This window comes from Rhipicephalus sanguineus, chromosome 8 (assembly GCF_013339695.2).
Source record: "Rhipicephalus sanguineus isolate Rsan-2018 chromosome 8, BIME_Rsan_1.4, whole genome shotgun sequence".
Classification (NCBI taxonomy): domain Eukaryota; kingdom Metazoa; phylum Arthropoda; class Arachnida; order Ixodida; family Ixodidae; genus Rhipicephalus; species Rhipicephalus sanguineus.
Window position 1 is genome coordinate 165,900,861 of NC_051183.1, and position 19,017 is coordinate 165,919,877.

At 45.9% G+C, this 19,017-nt stretch overlaps 1 protein-coding gene across 3 annotated transcripts in view; it reads right to left on the minus strand.

The window, feature by feature from the left end:
• Positions 1-19,017, minus strand: part of LOC119402460 (tumor susceptibility gene 101 protein) — a 255,350-nt gene that overhangs the window by 217,129 nt on the left and 19,204 nt on the right. For all 3 annotated transcript variants that reach the window (XM_049418650.1, XM_037669616.2, XM_037669615.2), the window contains exons 3-4: positions 13,244-13,309; positions 3,953-4,116 (exon numbers count right to left, since the gene is read on the minus strand). In XM_049418650.1, coding sequence (XP_049274607.1) covers positions 3,953-4,116; positions 13,244-13,309 — 230 coding nt within the window. The remainder of the gene's footprint in view (positions 1-3,952; positions 4,117-13,243; positions 13,310-19,017) is intronic.

Sequence of the window (19,017 nt, forward strand, 5' to 3'; positions counted from 1 at the left end):
TGGGGTTTGAACTTGGGTCCACCCGATCCAAAAGTGAGTGCCTTGACCACTAGGCCACACACCCGTGCTTGCCCAATGTGAACTGAAGCATACGAATGCGCTCTACCAAGAATGCAAAATGCGTCAAGAGAGGGTGCCACTGAATCGCAAAATGTAGGTTTCCTTTTCTGCCATGGACGCCGAGCAGGCTGCATGTTTGGAACGCGAGCGCGCGCTTGCCCGTTAAGGCCAGCATCGCCGAAGGGCCTTTTCGTCCATCCAAGCCGGAGAGGCGATAGCGACAGTGCCGGTAGTTAGATGTAGATCTACGGAATATAGGAGCCAAGATGAAATGCCAGTGAATGCGAGGTAATCCTCAGTGCCAACAAACACAGGCGAGCCCGCAACTTCGACTCAGACACAAGCCAAGTATCAACAGAGGCAGGCAGGTCCTCAGCTCTGCTCCGCAGTTTGTACAGTTTTCCTGCAGTGGAATTGGCACGACTTCTTTATCACTTGATTATCTGAAACAAAGCCTCGTTTGATGTCACTAATCTGGAGAAAATAAGCACACACGTTCACAAGCGTCACGCTTCTGCACTGCCAATTTACCCTGAATGTAAAACAGGCCTTCAACGAGCTTTAGAAGGCATTGGCAAAGTCGCTGCATTGCACCCTGAAGCTGGCCTTTAACTTAAGCATGCAACCCTGGAAAGAAGCAGACAACTCCTAGGGTAGGTTGTGTCCACACACATATTTATGTCCACTGCCACATCTGTGAAATGATGCAAAACTAAATTTAACTATGCCTAAGGCGTTTGGGTGAAGCAGATGAGCAATAAGCTCAACCCAGTTCAACAAAGTGAAATCTGAAGAAACAGCAGAGCTGCGATCATTCCTTCGGTGTTTTTCTGTGTTTTGGGGTTGCATGTGTGTTTTGCCGTGATTCATGGTGTTGTTTCTGTTAAATTGTGGTTCTTGCATGTTTCACAGCGGTGGACTTCCGTTCCACTTGCCATTTCCTTTGCGCTTCCTTCTCTAACCTTAACTAATCAGGTTGCAGCAGCACAGGTCCCTCCTGCTAAGGAATGCCATTCACACTTCGTTTCGCTATTACAAGAAGCCAAAACCGCATCTCATTCACAGCCAATGAAGAAGTGATTCCGAAGCCCACCATCACATGTGCACGTCAAAGTGACCTCTTTCCACCAGCGACAGTTGGAGAAGCGGTCCTTGTTTCACATGCTACTACACTAGAAGCCTGACCTGTCTGCAAATTCTAGGAAAGAGGTCCTTCCTGTCACGTCAAAGCACGGTCTTCCGCTTTTTACGCAGCCATGGGGCGAATGCGCAGATGCTCACCTACTGCTAAGTGACATTTCACTTAAGGAAGTCGATGTGGTAGATGACGCCCCCTTTGTCGAGGATCTGCCCATTTCATCAAGCACACATCCAAGCATGGCTGTGCCTAATACGCCCCAGCCAGACGAAGCTGATGTCCACTAGCCCTGTCCCCCCCGTGTGTGCTTGCCTACGATGAGGAGCACTTCATTCGTACTGCCAGTGTGTCGCCTGAAGGCTGCGTCGATCACAAAGAATAGCCTTCTTCCTGGGATCCATCGCAGATCAACCTGGCTTTGACAAGTTCAGAGGGACACGCAGCGAGATTGAGATGCCTTTGGACACCCATAAAAATTTGGCGTAATGTGCAGACGCACCCGAGCTTGCTCGCATCTTTGTGCAGTGAGTACGTGCCTACTCAAGACACAAACGCAGACGAGGACAATTTAGCTCAGCCATGTGACCGCAATCGTCATGCGACCAGCTCAAACGTGCGAATACAACGACTGACAGAGTCAACACCATCAGCCAGAGCAATCGTCATTGGCAGTATTCCAAGCCAGACCACTACAACTCCGAGACATGTGACCGCAAGGACATAGCCAGTACGTGACACCGGAATCATCTTTGGGAAATTTCCAAGTGAAGTCCCAGCGTGGCCGAGCCTGGCCACTCCGAAATAGCCAGTGCCACCCACCAGTGCAATTATTGGCAGCCCTTCCACATGCTCGCAGCTGGGGCCTAGTGTAATGACAAAAAGCATCACTGGGGCTCGAGCGCTCGCCCAGCGAACAGGTGCTGTCCTTGTGTTGTTCATCACGATATATATTGTGCGAGCGCTGATAGCGAGCGAGCCGGCCAAAAAAAGAGAAGAACAATGGACATGCGCACGCTCGAGGCTCGTGCTTAGCAGCTACTGACGATCAGTCGTGGCCGAGCCTTTGATAAGTAAAGACGCGCTGCTCGGCGTCTGTCATTCCTGAGGGGTTCTGGGCAGCTGCTGGTCTAGACCCCTACATCTGGCACCCAATGGGAAGGAACCTGCTCCTGCGGACATGGACACCGTTGTTATGCGGCTCCTCCACAACGTGCTCGTCGATTACTGCACCATTGACATCCTGTTCGTGGATGACAAGGGTCTCAATGGCGCTGCCGAAAAGGATTCCCTGCCGCCTGGAATGAATGAGCAGCGTGCTGGGGACGATGTCGAGGAGAACGCGGAAGGCGCAGCCGACGCGGCAGGCTCATGCAACGAGATGGCACCAGAAGACGACGAGCTGTGTGGTGACGAGGAGGCCGTGGAAAACTTGAGCGGCGAGTCCTATGCCGACGTGGACGCAGAGATGGTTGGGGAAGAGGCCGATGAACCTCGAAATGCATATCGCGGAGGTCATTGACGAGGATGGAGTGGAGGAGGACGCCGTATGTGAAAACGACATGAGGGGAGACGGTGTCGTGGACTGGGAGGAAGCAGCCGACGGTGCAGACCGTGAAGGCGAGGAGGAAGAGAAGACAGCTGTGAAAAAGAAGAAGAAGAATGACGAGCTTGAGAAGATGCTGGAAATTGAAGGCCGGAAAGCGCCACCTCTCCTGCTTCTGCTGTTGCTGCAAATGGTGAGGAAAGCGAAGGGGCTGAAATGAGAGGCTGCAGCTGGCAAGGGGAAGGAAAAAGAGGAGGAGAAAATCAAAGTCAAAGATGAAGCCAAAAGCTGAAGAGAGAAGCTGAGATGGGAGCCGGAGCGCAAGAAATGTAAGAAGCAGCAGAAGGAAACTACCGCGAGGATGCAGACAAGCCTGCCAAACCAGCGAAAAGGTCAAGGACTGGAAGCAAGGAAGAATCCTTGAGAGAACAAGGAAGAATCCAAGCCAGTCAAAGACAGGAAAATGGAGGTCAACTGTGACAAACATGACAAAGACGTGAAGCTCGCCACTATGCAGAACAAAGGAAAGAAGGCGGGTGATGAGAGCAACGACAAGGACAACGCCGAGACTGTGGTGAAATGCTGGATAAACCGGGCCGGTGTGTGGTCGTGTAATCCACGTGCAGTCCGCTATGGCCAAGGCTAGCCAGGGCAATTGCGTGGGCTACCGCCACGCAGTACCCCACGTCCTTCTCTCCCACTTTTCCCGGAGGGTAGGGGGCAGTATGGCAGCACTGGCAGCGAAGAACAATGGACATGCTCACGATCACAGCTCACGCTTAGTGGCCACTGACGATCAATCCCGGCTCAGCTTCTGATTAGTAAAGACTCGTTGCTCGCCGTCTCCGTGTCGTCGTTGAGGGGTTCCGGGCGGCTACTGGCCACCCAGAACATATATATACACACTTTTGGCTCTACGGTTTTTTTACTAAAATCACACTAACATGCACGTTTTTAAAGGCCAACTATGAAACTACATCCACACATTTTTTAAGTCCATTAATCTCACCCGACGATAATGTTCAAGTTTTCGAGACTATTAGACGCTGGACAAAACTGGAAGGTTTCTAGAACCCCAAGTTTAATATTAAAAGTTTAATACTAAAGAACTTTAGGGACTTGTTAACATTTTAAAGAAGTACTAACAATGTGTTCTTGCAGCCTAATAAGACCTCCTAGATCATTATTTTCTGACTTTTGATGCATCGTACCGGGCTCCACTCGTGCAGGTAGGGCAGGAAGACACGACCTGTCTGGTCCACGTGCCGGGACACCTTGATCTGCATGTAGCTGGTGGGTTTCACATAGCACATGGGCGAGTTGTACGGGTGCGTGTCCAACAGCCAGATGCACACTGGGATGTTGTACGTCGTGCCTGCACAGTTGGAAATCACCTTGATCGAAGGGGCACATAGCTGCTTCCACAGATTTTAGTGGATACCAAAGCAGCCCTAGGAATTTTTTATCAGGGAAAAAACTAGCCATACAAATACTTGCAAGATAGAGAGGGGCACACAATAGGTACTTGCTTCCTCTGTAGAAAAGGTCATCCATGTTTTGCTAGCATAAAGAACTTTCTCAGATGTTTCCACACACAACTGAGCAGTGGAACTGCCTGCCTCACTTCGTTACTGACTGCAACCATGCTGCTGTACTGGAAAATGCCCAACTGTGATGCCTCCGGCTTGAACAGGAGCGTTCTGAATAAAGTGAAACTAAAATTTAAAAATAAATATATACCAAAAAAGCTGAAGAGCCAGTTTCAAGAGCATTAACAGCACGAAATGTACTGGCGGGCTAGTTGGTTGATCGTTATAGCATATGGCAGCGCGCACCGGGCGAAAGGACGATATGAAACTAGAAAGAGGCACTGAGTATGTCTTTCTTCAGTCATGTTATACTTTCAACAAGTGCGTACTTCCATATGCTATATTAACTGCGCCGCAGGATTACCCTTGCAGTGATGCTACTGGCTTAGACCACTTTGGAGCAGCTTTTGGAGCAGGCAAAATTGCGTTTTGGAGCAGCAAAACTAGCTCTTGGAGCAGGTGGTAATAGAAGTAATTTCAAAGACATGCACTGTATTCATAACAGACAGCCAATAAAAAAGCAATATTCTGCACGAATTTCAAGTACAATAAAAAAATTAAAAGAACCCCGAATTATGAATATTAACCTCTTCATCTAACCTAACTGCAATTAGTAAACAAAAAAAGTGACGATAAACAAACACTGAGTCACAGCACCTTTTTCAAGTGACTAGGAAACATATCAGTTATCACGGATGAGCTTGTACATAAATATCACAGAAACAGCTCACTGCACACGATATAGAAACATAGCATTAATAAAAAAATGACTGAAGACAAAATGAATATAATAAGAGTTTCTACATACTTGTACACCAAACATCACAGAAACAGCACATTAAATATCACAGCAAATTTTTCAGCAGTGATAAATAGCATGAGACTCAACAACAAATAAATAGGCTTTTCACAAAATAAGTTGACTCCCGCATAGCAGCATGGCTAATGATCAACTACAAAAGCATCGACGTAAAACACTCAGTACACTGGTATACCAATCAGGGGTACCATTCACGCACATGGCTACTAAATGTGAATACACATAATTAAAAAAACAAATGCAAAATGACTACCAAAAAACTTCTCTTTTGGTGCTCCAATAAACTAGTGTAAAAAAAAAGACCAAATGAAAACTGTCACAAGCACAAAAAAGATTAGAATAGCAATTTTTAAAAAATGGTCAGAAGTGCGCAGAAAGGTCACTTGCGGACAGGCTTCTTTTTTATTTTCAGCCATTTTTTGAATGGCCATCTCAAGTCGAGATTTCCCTGAAGCTAAAAGAGAATTTCCACTTTCAACTTCGGCAAAGTCCTTTGTTTTAAGACCATGGGCAATCAGAAGTTCAGCATTTGTGAGCATCTTCTTAGCAGTCTCCACTTCCTTTTGAAGATCTTGACCTTCGCTGCTTGGGCCTGCTTCAGGCTCCTCACGTGGCCGCTTAGCCGACTGTTCTTTCTCCAAGGCAAGGCGTTCAGAGTACCTCTTCTTTGAATTTCTCACCACCCTGAGAATCTCAGGTGTAATAGTGTAACTACTGGGGTCAGAGCCAAAACGCTTACTATAGGACACAACATGGCGAATGCCATTGATGCTATCTAGTGTCAGCTGAGCCCTGTCCTGCAGCAACTAGCGATTTTCGCTGAAGCCTCTTTCTACATCAGCATTGCCGTGGGGGATGCCGCGCACGAACTCCAGTTAACGTTCACGCACCTAGCAACTCATTGGACTGAAGCAGCATGCACGACCGCCAGCTACCGCAACAGTACAGGGCCAGAGAACCGACAAAGCCGAGTATGGTTTGACTTGGCTCGTATTGCATCCTGTACACTTGTACAGCGCGATGTCGCTCTCAATGGGGGAACCTCATGTACAGTCAACTGCCGATTTTTCGGACGCCCGATTTTTCGGACATGCTCGAAAATTCGGACGCTTTCGCGGCACCGTCACCAGCCCCATAGACTTCAATGTATTAGAACGTCCGAAATTTCGGACGCTGAAGCTATTCCGCGTCCGATTTTTCGGACTTTCTGCCCAAATTGCAGGTCCGAAAGGCATTATTTGAAGCCCCCATCTCTGCCGCGTCTATTATCTCGTAGGTTCGAACCAGCGCTTTCGCGAGTCGATCTGTTTGAGACAGTAGCAGAGTCCGAAAGTCAGCTTTGCCGCAATGCCGAAGCGTTATGGGGTGAAGCAGACCAGAAATTCAAAGGGGCCGCTATCGCGGCGCCATGCCGGCCGTGCGGCGATGTTACGGATAAGCAGCGGAAATGCACTGAGGCGCGATGGCGGCAGCTGGCACACGCGCCAGTACGGCTTAATCGCTGACAACCCTTACGATAAGTATCTTCAGTTAACTGCTCGGTAGTGCACGTGGCCTAGCGCAGTTGCATGCGTACTGCACGCATTTAATAGGCGAGAACCCAAATGCGCCGCGCCGCCATTCCTGCTGCGTCTTTGTACGAGACCGCTAAGTGCGCCGCATAGACGCGTTGCCTTCGCGGACGAAACTAGCTCGCCATTGCCGCGCCCGTGTGCGGTCAAGAACTAAGTGCGCATCACGAACCCTTTCATGATAAATGCGTGCGTACGATACAGCAACAATAAAGTGACGGCGTCGGCTTAGTTGGCGATGTGCTGCACACAACTAGAAACGATCGGCTTGACAGGGCAGCAAATGCTGCGTATCGGCGGCGATTCGGCGATGTGTGTGCGCATCGTTTACATGCGCACACGCATCGGAGAAAGCCGGACGAGTCGTCCGCTCTTCCGCCATAGTTTCTGTGTTCCGCGTCATCGTTTACAAACGCTTCATGCGAGATAGCCGTAATCTATTCCGCGCTTTGCTGTTATCGACGGCGCTCATCACAAGATGCAAAAGTGGCGGTTGGCACGTACGTAAATAAGCGGGGTTCGCGGCAGGTACCGAATGTATTTGCGAGAGCCTGGGCGCGCACCAAAATGCCTGATGATTGTACTGGGAGGCATTAAAGCTATTTCGGACGTGGCTGGGGCGATTTGACCGCTTCAGCTAAATAAAAAAGCATGAATTTGATTTTTCGGACGATTTCGCGGTCCCTAGGGAGTCCGAAAAATCGGCAGTTGACTGTAGTTAGTTTCGTTTCTGAAAGTCGGAGTACACCCCTTTGGCGCAGGCTTGGCGCAGAATCGCCAAACTTGGAGGAAATGTAGCAGGTTGTAGCAGCCAGGGCACTTTGGCGCAGTCTGGCGCAATTGGCGCAGCGGTAGCATCACTGCCCTTGCAGTGCTCGGTGTGGGACTGAGCGAAACAGTACCGATTTCTGAAACGGCGATTAAAGTTGGAGGTAGAGCGCCGACGCAAAAATTGAGCAGTTTCTCCCACATCACAAAAGATTTAATAAAGAAACGACCACACACACAAGTGACTAACTCAAGATCTCAAATAGAGTTCGCTGAGCTAAAAAAAGCTGATCAACTAGAAGAAAGTCAGTGACATGAAGGCCTACAACGTAAAAGTGGTAAAGACAGCAGTAAAAAAGGCCTGCAGCATCAAAACAGCTAAAAGGAAATTCGATTTAGGCAGGTCCCAAATGCACACTAAAAGATAGGCAGGGAAATGTTACCAGCAACTTCAATGACATAGTGAAAGCGGCTGAAAACTCTTAGGCTGAGCTTGCAGATAAAGATATTCATCCCCTGCTGAATACAATGTCCAACACGCCACAGAAGTCCCCTACAGAAAACACCGAAGAGGTTAGAAAAGCCATATGAGATATGCCCCAAGATAAAGTGGTTGGAGAAGGCGGCTTAACAGTCCACTTGGTCAAAGATGGAGGGGATTTTATAGCGAAGAAACTTGGAGCACTTTATACCCAATGCTTCAAAACATCGAAGGTGTCAATGAGCTGGAACAATGCCAGTGTTACATTATTGCACAAGAAAGGAGACATAAAAGACTTGAAGAATTGTAGGCCTTGCAGCTTACTTTGAGTACTATACAAAATATTCCCGCAGGTAATTTCAAACTGGATAAGAGAAACACTCGACTTGAACAAACCTAGGGCGCAAGCGGGTTTCAGGAAGGGATACTCTACGACGGATCACAGCCGTGTGATTAACCAGGTAATTGAGAAATGTGCAGAGTACACCAAACCTTTTTATACAGCTTCTATAGACCACGAAAAGGCACTCGATTCAGTAGAGATACCAGAAGTCTTAGAAGCGTTGTGTCGCCAAGGAGTACTCGAAACATGCCAAATTACCTTAGCCAGCATCTACAAAGACTCCGCAGCTACTGTGCTTCTCCACAAGGAAACCAATAGAAATCAAATAAAGAACCAGGTCAGACAGAGAGGCACAGTACTGTTCACTGCATGCTTAGAAGAAGTGTTCAAAAGACTAGACTGGAAACAAGCGGGAATAAACATCAACGGAGAATATCTTCACAATCTGCAGACGACATTTTGATGGCAACAAATTAAAAACAACACAATGATGGCAACAAATGAGAGAAATGATCAAAGAACTCAACTAAAAAAGTACTAAAGCAGGACTAAATATCAATGTGCGAAAAACAAAGTTAATGATTAATTAACGGAGGAGATGCCTCGCCCGTCGAGAACGAAGGGATGCCAGGGGAGGGGAGGGGGCAGGATGCGTCGCTCGAGGCATTGGGAGATGGCTCATGAACTTGCCATGCTCTCAATGCTTACTTCGCGCTTAGAGAACTGACAGCTCGAAAACCACTTCGGTCCCTGGAGTGGCATATTCCCTTAAACCAGCGTTTTGTTGAGTTACACGAGATTGGATCCAAAAGAACTTTAACAATGTGCTTCATTGGGCTGGTTGGAGCTGCATGGTAAGCAAAGAATAAAAACAGCGCTAAACACGGGACGAGAAGAGGACACAGAAGAGTTAGCTGCTAGCCTTACTGCGCATAACAATACACTTTGTTGGTAGTATTGCATCCATTGCTTCGCCGTTAAGCAAAACTGTGATTTTTTTTAACCATCAGCTACTGACCCCGGAAAGCGAGGGGCAGACGTGTAACGTGGCGTAGCCGCTTCACGGTGGGCCTTCCGATGCCAGGGCCGTCAGCGACGAGCCTGCTACTGACAGCTGTGCATATTAAAACCGAATTGCAGCTGCTCCGACTAGGACACATGCTTTTATTAATGAGATGACATTTTTTTAAAAAAGCCAGCGAAAAATTCAAATTGGGACACTAGCACTCAAGAGCTCAAAAGGGCAGGGCCTTTTAGGGAGTATTTACCGCAATAGCGATTACTAACCCGGATGTGCTGGTGGAAGAAATTACAAAAAGGCTCTTTTGGACGAAATTCCATGGATAAAGTACATTTGAGGAAAAGTATCAGCACGTTACCATCATTCACGTGCTCTTCCATGAACGCGAAGCAGGGAAAACTCAATATTTTTCCGTATATCAATTGCTAGCATTCCCAGATTTCATTCCGCAATGTCCAGAAACAGAACTGACAGACATTTTAGCAGCACGCGTGTAGCTATTAGTGAACATTGCTTCAATTAGGTGCCGTGTGACGCTTGAAACGAGCAATTGGCAGCGTTTCTGGAACAGACGGCGTCCGACGATGAATTGCCACCTCACTATCTCGCTACCGATTGGCCTATACATCAGGAGCCACTGCGGAGAGCGCGTTCTGCCATGGAGCCGACTTGGAGCACAGCAGAAGCTGCGTCGGCCTTGTGCATGGCATCGTGGCTTACTCAGGACGCACGCGCGAGCGCTGTTTATTCGGCGGAATAATTCTTGGTCCGTGGTTGTGACTTTGGCGGCCCCAAGGTCAAGCTGCGCACGTTTTGACGAACCGGCGGTGCGACTGCTGGTGATAGACGTCTGCAAACCCGAGAGTCTGGCGCAGTTTGGCGCAATTTCCGTCGATATCACGATGGTGCAGTAAATCCAATTTGGCGCACTTTGGGCGTAGTTGGCGCAGGAGTGCAATCACTGCTGTAAATTTATTATAATGCCTTTCGCTACACCACCTAACCAGTGAAATTTATAGGGCATGTACATAGATTTTCTCCCTCAGGCCTCCACTAGGCCCGTATATTCAGCTATGGGTCATACAGGCACAGGCCCAGCCTTCAAATGACGGATCAGGCCAAAAACGTTGGGCCCTGCAATGCTTCAACCACAGCTGCCTAAGTACGACAAAAAATGCTTTTGAAAACTGTAATGCCACTCTCACATTCCGGATGCAATGAAACTCAATAAAATTAAAATTTTGCCATAAAGTTGAAGCAAACTTGATCAACTAGCCTCACTTACACTTTCTCCGTCCTTCTTTGTGTGGAAGCAAAGCAACTCCACAAGCAGACTTTCCCAATGCTGCGTTACAGAGGCAGGGCGTGCAAACACAAGGTCCCAACCTCTCTCTCTTGTGTCTGTGTTTGCACGCCCCATCTTTCTAACACGAATAACCTACCAACTAGCTCCGCTCTCTGTTATTCCATGAATGCCAGCCGACAGTGGGCTTACCAGCACGAAACGATGGGCACAACTTTACTTTCAACTGCAAATGGCTGGTAAAATGGAAAATGTTGCTTCATTGAAAGAAAGGTGTGAAATGAATATTTGTATAAAACTTTCAAGCATAATTATGAATGCTTTACTAAAGTAACTGCCTCGTTACAATGCACTTAGGCATTGGCAATGCAGTTTAAGGAGAGAAGCATGCTTAGGAGGCACTTGCGGGCTAGTTGGTAATATTACATAATTGTTTCTTAACTTTTGCATTCTGAAAAACAGAAGCACTCAGTCATTTAAGATCGATAAAGTGTTATGACAAAATTATATTTTCATTAATCCTGTGGTACAATAGATTGATTAGTAGAAAACAAAATGAAGCTTTCTTGCTTGGAATTTCCTGCTGAAACCGTAGTGCAGCTGCAGTAATTGATTTCATAGTATTGTTCTGTATTCGTGCCACTGCAGCTCAGTGAAAGTTCTCGTCCCATGTCCCTTCCAGTGCTCAAAGCAAAAAGCTGTGCTAGTTACTTCGAATAACATTTTCCAGCATGAAAACAAAGAACTTAAATATTGTTATGGGGAGATATCAGAAGACAGGTGTACTTACGATATTTATGCAAGCGCAGTGATCGGGCTAAGAACCAGTTCTACGTAACGCGTTACAAGTACTAATCGATTACTTGTAAACCATTACATTTTCTAGTAATTTTGTAATATAATCGATTACTTTTTCGAAACTAATGTTCTGGGTAATTTAGTTGCATTTTCGTGTAATTGATTACTGGCACTGAATTACTTTTTTTTTTCAAAATGAAGTCGCAAGCAGTCTTCCATGGCAGTTCTCGTCCCAACAAATATGCAACCGCTCTGTAGGGACACCCCGTCCTGTCAGACATAGTGTGCCTACAGAGCCTTTTTTTTTTTTTTCACCTTTTCCTTGGCCTTATCTGCAGCGCCTTACTTGAGCGCCAGCAACAGCAAAGCTGCGCAACTGCGAGCTGGTGTGCAAGGTGTTCCTACGTTATAACACTGCCCTTCCCTCCAGCGCATGCACTGAGAGAGCTGGCCTCTTCACGAGGAAGAACCAGTGACAACAACTTTGAAAAACAACTTTGGTTGAAAGTTGACAATGTGCATCACTGATGCCACAGTAAGGCTCACACCCTTGATGCAAGCATCCAGCCTCCTCTCTGCCATGCTAGCCACAGTGGTTCGTTGTAGTTTGAGCAAACTTGTGTTGCTGTGATAGGGCAATACATTTTTGAAGGAAAGAAACGCAAATGTAATAGACTACACTTCTTTAATTGCTCAGTTACTTTCCTGGCGCTGTAAATGACCATTCTAATCACACTTTGAAGGAAGTAAATGTAATTGGTTACTTGTTTTCTGTAACAAGTCTGGTCACAACAACAAAATGAAGAAACAGGAACCAACCCGTCCTCGTCTTTCTCGTCCCCTAGACGAGTGGCACATAACAATATGTAGCAAAGAAAGGATAGGACAGTGACAGCACTTGTCCTGACACATGGAAAAGCACAAGGCAAGGTGATCAGAGTGCACGTGTACAAACGAGTGCCTTAACAAAAATTTTACCAAATTATTAGACACACATAACATGGAAGTGTTTGTCGAGGAATTATTTTTCTTTCATGCCAAAAACAATCAACCTAGTACTCACACATCAATCAGATTTAGTAGATATGCAGAACGTTTCATGAAATAACCTAAGCTTTTGTGTCTTACAGTTCCTAAGGACACGTGTGCTGTCAAACAAAGGGGAACAGCTGCCCCGTCTGCAACGACCTGATCCAATAAAAGCCTGCACGTGATGCTGTCTTGACCTGTCATTCACACATCTCCCTGCTTGGCCAATGTAGCACCTGCCATACAAAAGGGGTATTCTATGAACCACACCTGCTTTACGTGGGATGGCATGCGAGTGTCACTTCTCTCTCATTGCTCACTGACAGCGTGGCACTAACCCTTCCAGTGCTGATAACAGCACAGGGCACCGCACTTGTTGGCCACCTTCTGAAGGCGGTGCGAAAAGTCATGCAAATGTGGTACTACAACGACCAGATGTTTGCCTGGTAGTGAAAAGTGCAGTTTGCTACCTACAGCGGGACTGACTTCTTTTATGAAGCCCCAATTGCAGACAGGAAGCCTGCATTTTTGAGCCACAGCAAATGTACAGCACATTGCGTCGCCAGCTTGTGTTCGCAGGATGCGAGATGGCTGAGCGCAGGCAATTGGTGGTAATGCCACGCATGACAATTTTTGAGTGGGCCAACCCATAAGGCAGGAGGCCTCTGTTTGGACGGGGAAGGTACCGGCATTATATTAAGCTTAGTTATTACTAGTACAGCTTACTTTTCAGTGGCTCTTCATGCAATTCCTACGTCTAATAAGGCAAGGTGTCTGACCTTTGTAGTTCACTGGGATGGTGCCGTCCAGGCAGAAGAGCTCCTTTTTCATGCCGTCGTTGAACACTGCAAGCGGTGTTAGATGCAGTGAATCTCGAGTAAAAAACCACAATTCTAACATCGTAGAAACTTCTACCGCAAATAAGCAGCACTACAGCCCCTATGCCTAGGCAATATTTACAACGTAGCAGTTGGCCTTTCTTGACCTCTTACACTAACACAATAATGCAACACCATTTTCCTGACAATGCACTCCAGCAAATTGTCCATATGAAATCGGGTAATCGGCTCACACGTGCACACAGTGAATGCTGTTTCTACTGCAAACAAAACAACAGTATTCGTAATTAAAACGGAACGCATGCCTTGAACATTGTCCTCTGTGCCAGAAGTTACTGGCACAGAGGACGATGCTTACTCGTATGTCTAGTGGCAACCGTCATCTTCATTGGCTGCCTTTTATTTATGGCGCAGCCTGGCACAGGTGCTTCGTTCCTCGAATAAATTGAAGAGAGATTACTCCGCTCGTCTACCACTAGAGCTGTCCGATGCTTCCCTTCCACTTGCGACGTGTCGAGGGGTCGAACACTTGTGCCACTCCGCGATCAAGTATTCAACACGGTGCAGCAAGTCATCCCGGACTGTGAACTCTGCCGTACCACGCTGGGCTCGTAAATTCAGTACTCTTGGTAAACGGAAATCTCTTAAACGGAACTGCTACTTAAATGGAACAACTCCCCCGATATGATTGGTTTTGTACTTGAATGCCGCACCCCTGTTCATCTCTCAGTAAATGGAACTCCTGTTATATATTTATTTATTTATTTATAATACCCTCAGGGCCAAATGGTATTGAAGAGGGGAGTGGATACAATACATGAAAAATACAAAATAAAACAGTGCAATGAATACAGGTAACAGAACATTTCTCCAGGTTATACAAAGAATAGTAGTTATTTCAAAGAAAAAAAAAATAAAAATAAGCAAACAGGAGCAGTGAGTACAGGTAACAGATTTTCCTGGTTATACAATATTATCTAATGTTTCATGAAAAAGTTTGCAGTCAGTGATGGTTGCGACGCTTGAGGGAAGATGGTTCCAATCCTGAGATGTATGGGGAATAAACGACTGAAAGAAAGGCTTAGTGTGGCATGACGCGATTCCTACCTTATTACGATGATCAACGCGGTTTGAAATGTACACAGGCCGGAGTAGGAGGTCATTATTAAGTGTTGGATGGTGGAAAATTTTATGAAATAGCGAAAGACGGGCGACTTTGCGTCGGTGAGTCAATGGAATAAGTGATAAGTTATTTTTCATTGAGGTTATACTGGCAGTGCGGTTGTAGTTAGAGAGGATGAATCTAGCAGAGTTATTTTGTACTAGTTCAAGAGAGGTGATAAGGTTAGCATGACTGGGATCCCATATGGCAGATGCATACTCAAATTTGGAGCGTATGAGAGACTTATAAAGCATTAGTTTTAAGGAAGAGGGTGCTTTGGAAAAGTTGTGTCGTAAGTAGCCGAGCATGCGATTAGCATTGTTAATGACGTACTCTACATGAGTTGTCCAACTTAAGTTATTTGTGATGTGTACACCAAGATAATTATAGGAGATGATGGAATCTAAGGGAATGTTCTTTATATGATGGGTGTTAGGATTCGAGTTAGTTCTGGATACGTGCATTCTTTTACATTTACTGATATTAAGTTCCATTAACCAGTTATTGCACCAGTTAGCTATATTATTTAGGTCAGCTTGAAGTGTTTTAGTATCATCAGCATCAGTTATTTCGCGTTACATAACACAGTCATCTGCAAACAGAAGTATGTTAGAGGTTACTGAAGTAGTTAGATCATTAATATATATAAGAAATAATAAAGGTCCCAACACCGAACTTTGAGGAACGCCTGATTGTACTTCAGTGAATGGCAAATGATGGTCATTAGCAGTTACGAATTGGAAACGATTAGAGAGAAAATGTTCTATCCATCTAAGAAGGTTAGTGTCGATATTTAGCAAGCTTAGTTTAAAGAGCAGTAATTTATGGCAAACCTTGTCAAATGCTTTGCTAAAACCTAAAAAAATACTGTCAGCGCAGGATGAGCGATCCAGGATTTGATGCAGATGATGAGTGAAAGAAGCCAGCTGAGTTTCGCAGGAGTAAGATTTTCTAAAACCATGTTGCGCATTAGCAAAGTATGAGTTAGACTCTAGAAAGTTAGCGAGATTCATGAAGATTACATGTTCTAATAATTTGCAACAATTACTTGTAAGTGATATGGGTCGGTAATTAAGAGGTGAATTTCTGGAGCCAGATTTATAGATTGGAACCACGTTCCCTATTTTCCATTCCTTTGGAAGTTGACAAGAACTGTTAAATGGAACGCACTTTCCTGGTCCCATCAGATTCCGTTTAAGTAGAGTCCACTGTACCTCCAATGCTCCCAGAAGACAAATAAAACAAAATCGCCAATTCACTCTTTTCGCCCACCTTACACTTGGTTTCTATCATATTCTCATCAACATCGTTGGCCTACTGCCTCCATCTAAAGGCACTCACTACAAACTCACTCGTGTGGACTCACTGGCCCGAAGCATTTCCCGACACAACACTGTGGCTTTGGCATTTGTCGGTTTCCGACTCTTGCACTTCGGACGCCCCGGCATTGTTACGACCTATCGCAGCCGACAGTTTGAATGTGATCTCTTTTGTCAACTCACGTGCCTGCTTGGCATCCGGCATATTCATACTTGAAATAAATAGGTTGCATGAAAAAAGGTTCACCACAAGAAAGGGTATGAGGACAAGCGCAAACTCACACTGTGTGTTCGTGGGCACTGAATAAAGAGGGAAAAAATAGCACCAAGAGCACATAGATTGCAGAAGTAACACTAGCTGCGTTACTGAAGACTACAGCCTGTGTAGGGGAGAGAAGGTGTTTTCGGCTGTGCACGTGTCACTACACATCTCATTCTTGCTTTTTGCGCATGCGCTACTTTTTATTCGGTGCTTTCGCCCACAGGGTGAGTTTGCACTTGTCCCAACACCCTTCCTTGTAAACACTTCTTTTTTCACGCAACCTTTTGCTTTCAAGTGTGCATAACACACTAGGCCAACAAGGAGTTCAACTAGAGCGTGCCCACACTACCGTATCCCACTCGTGGGCAAATGGCTCGTTACCTTCTTGCCAACTCTTGTCCTGCTATCCGTGTGCTCCTCTTTCAAGGAAGACCTCAGCTGCACAGCTGTGGAGCTATGGCACAACGCCGCGTGTGCTTGGCTAATTTTTTGCACCAGCTATTATTGTTTCCACGCCCGATCCAGGCAGCACCTTCTTTTCGCGCTTGCGTCCTTACCCTAGGAGGCGTGTATCAATGACTGTGTTTTTGTCAGCAAAGACAGCCGGCTCCCGACCACCCCTTACGGCTCCCTACGACGGCCCTTCAAAGGTGCTCGACTGGACAGAAAAAAAGGTGTTACCATCGAACTCACTGGACGTGAAGAAGTCGTGGTGATGGACAGAGTCCGAACAGCGTACCTAGCGACCTCGCCAGCTTCTCCTTTGCAACGGTGAGTGTGGAACCCTCGCCGTCATGGCTAACACTCCCGCGTTTACATGCGCAGAAATACTCGACAAAGAAGTGGACGCCATAGCTCAATTGGTAGAGCAGTGGACGCGTCATCTGCAGGCAGCAAGTTGTCTTTTCGTCCACTTTAATTTTTTTACGTCGTAATTACTACACTCCAGTTAAAGACAATAAGTTTTGTTAGGTTGTGTCTACAAAACAAAATTCCCCTTGTGTCGTTAGAGATGACGCTTACATTTCAAAATGGTAGGATGTATACAAAACTAATAATTAATTGCTAAGCTGAGCATATATACTATCAGGGTCAAGTGAAGCAAAGTCAGGTGCGTTTTTTTTTTTCGCATTGAAATTGCAATGCCTCCACCAAGCTAATGGCGCACTAAGAATAGAAATGTAGCACAGGATTGTAGCATGGTGACATCGCATGGAGACAGTAGGATCGTTAGCTCACATTTAGTTCCTTGAGAAATGACGGCTGCACCAATATGGAAAATGAATTATGATGGGAAATGTGCTTCTATCGATCAAGAAAATTACAACTGGAAATCTTCCATCAAATATTTCATCGAAAAACTGGCATTCAAAGGGAGACGTACTTACACAAGCCTCATTATTCATTGTTTTAAGATGCTGCACCAGATCTAATACGTATGCTAATTCATTCTCTGTTGGTGAATGTCAAATTGGCAAGCGTGCTGCTTTTAGTAAGGTGGAGCACTGGGCGAGCAAAGGTGCTACAGCGCGGCTGACACAGACGAAAGGCAAAGGAAGGGATGCGACATGGTGCCGACTGTCAGCTGAAGTTTACTGGATGAAGGACACCTGTGCACCAATGTGACCAAACCCAACCCTAGGTGTACACAACAGGTTGTCAACAATTCAAGTAGGTAAATTGTGCAGCTAAGATGGTGAACAAGACACCAAACAAGAATGTTAAATTGGAAAATGTAAACCAAATCACAAGGCCTAATGGTTACCCGAAATGTAATAAGGCGACTTCCTTTTCAGGTAATAAAATTGAGGGCTGACTCACACATGGGGATCCCTCCTTCCTTATGCCTCCATTAACTGGCGTGATGATTTTTTATGATGCCTGAGGAGCACAGTAGCCGGACAGCAACCACAGTCGTGACAGGAAAGGTGCAAATTTACAAAGCCATTCAGAAAAGGATGAGGCACCTAATGTGCACGCATTGCCCCATCTGTCTTACGTAATGACGGCTGCACGTCAAAGGAACCAACTATCCCTTCAGTCTGTCCTTTTGAATCAAGTAGGCAACACTTTGGATGCAAGAGACAAGATTTTGGATGAAAGGGGCCAAGTAGACAATGTTTGGATTATAATGTCAACTCTGGTCGGGTGGCAAGGAAAAAGAGTTGCTCAAAGAGCAGGTGTTTGAATAGGTTCATGTGTCATGCCTCTCTTGAGGAACATATAAGCAAAACTTTGGTTTGGGCCAGCTGGTTCATCGTCGAACGTGTTTGGGGCAGCGCTAAGGAACACACGGACAAAGACACATAGTAGACGCCACGGGCGCTGACTTACAAATGCACTTTATTGCCTTTTCCAGTGCATTTATATGTGCCATAATCGCTCGTTGTGACAGCCACGTTTTCCCAGAAATAACAAGCCAATAACAAGCCACATTTTCCCAGAAATAATAACCAGCTTGCCCAAACCAAAGTTTTGCTAGAATAAATTTCTTATACAATCTACGAGTACTGGTGAAAGATTACCCGTTCGTCATTAGGAAGTCATCTAATGTCGTCCAACATCTACAAGGTTTGAACTGTGGCAACTTCAACGGGTTTTCTATCGACATAGAAAGATCTTTACTACTCTGTGCCGCATAAGGGATTGCTCGTCGCTATTCGCGACAGGATCGAGGATCATGGTGAGCTCGCGTTTTCAAGTGCCACTGGTGTTAATTGTGAACAATTTGTAACATTGTTAAAACTTTATTTGGGTTCTACCATGGTCGAGTTCAACAATGAATTCTACATACAGAAACAAGAAATCTGTATAGGTTCGGCGGTCGCTCCAGTCTTGTGCGATATTTTTCTGTCCATTGTTGGAAGCCGCATCAAAGCGGAATTGCAAGACCCGCGCAGTGTAAGCATCTATAGGTATGTTGACGATTTTTTGGTCCTTTTGAAAGATGTTTCTGACCTTGACGCAGTGA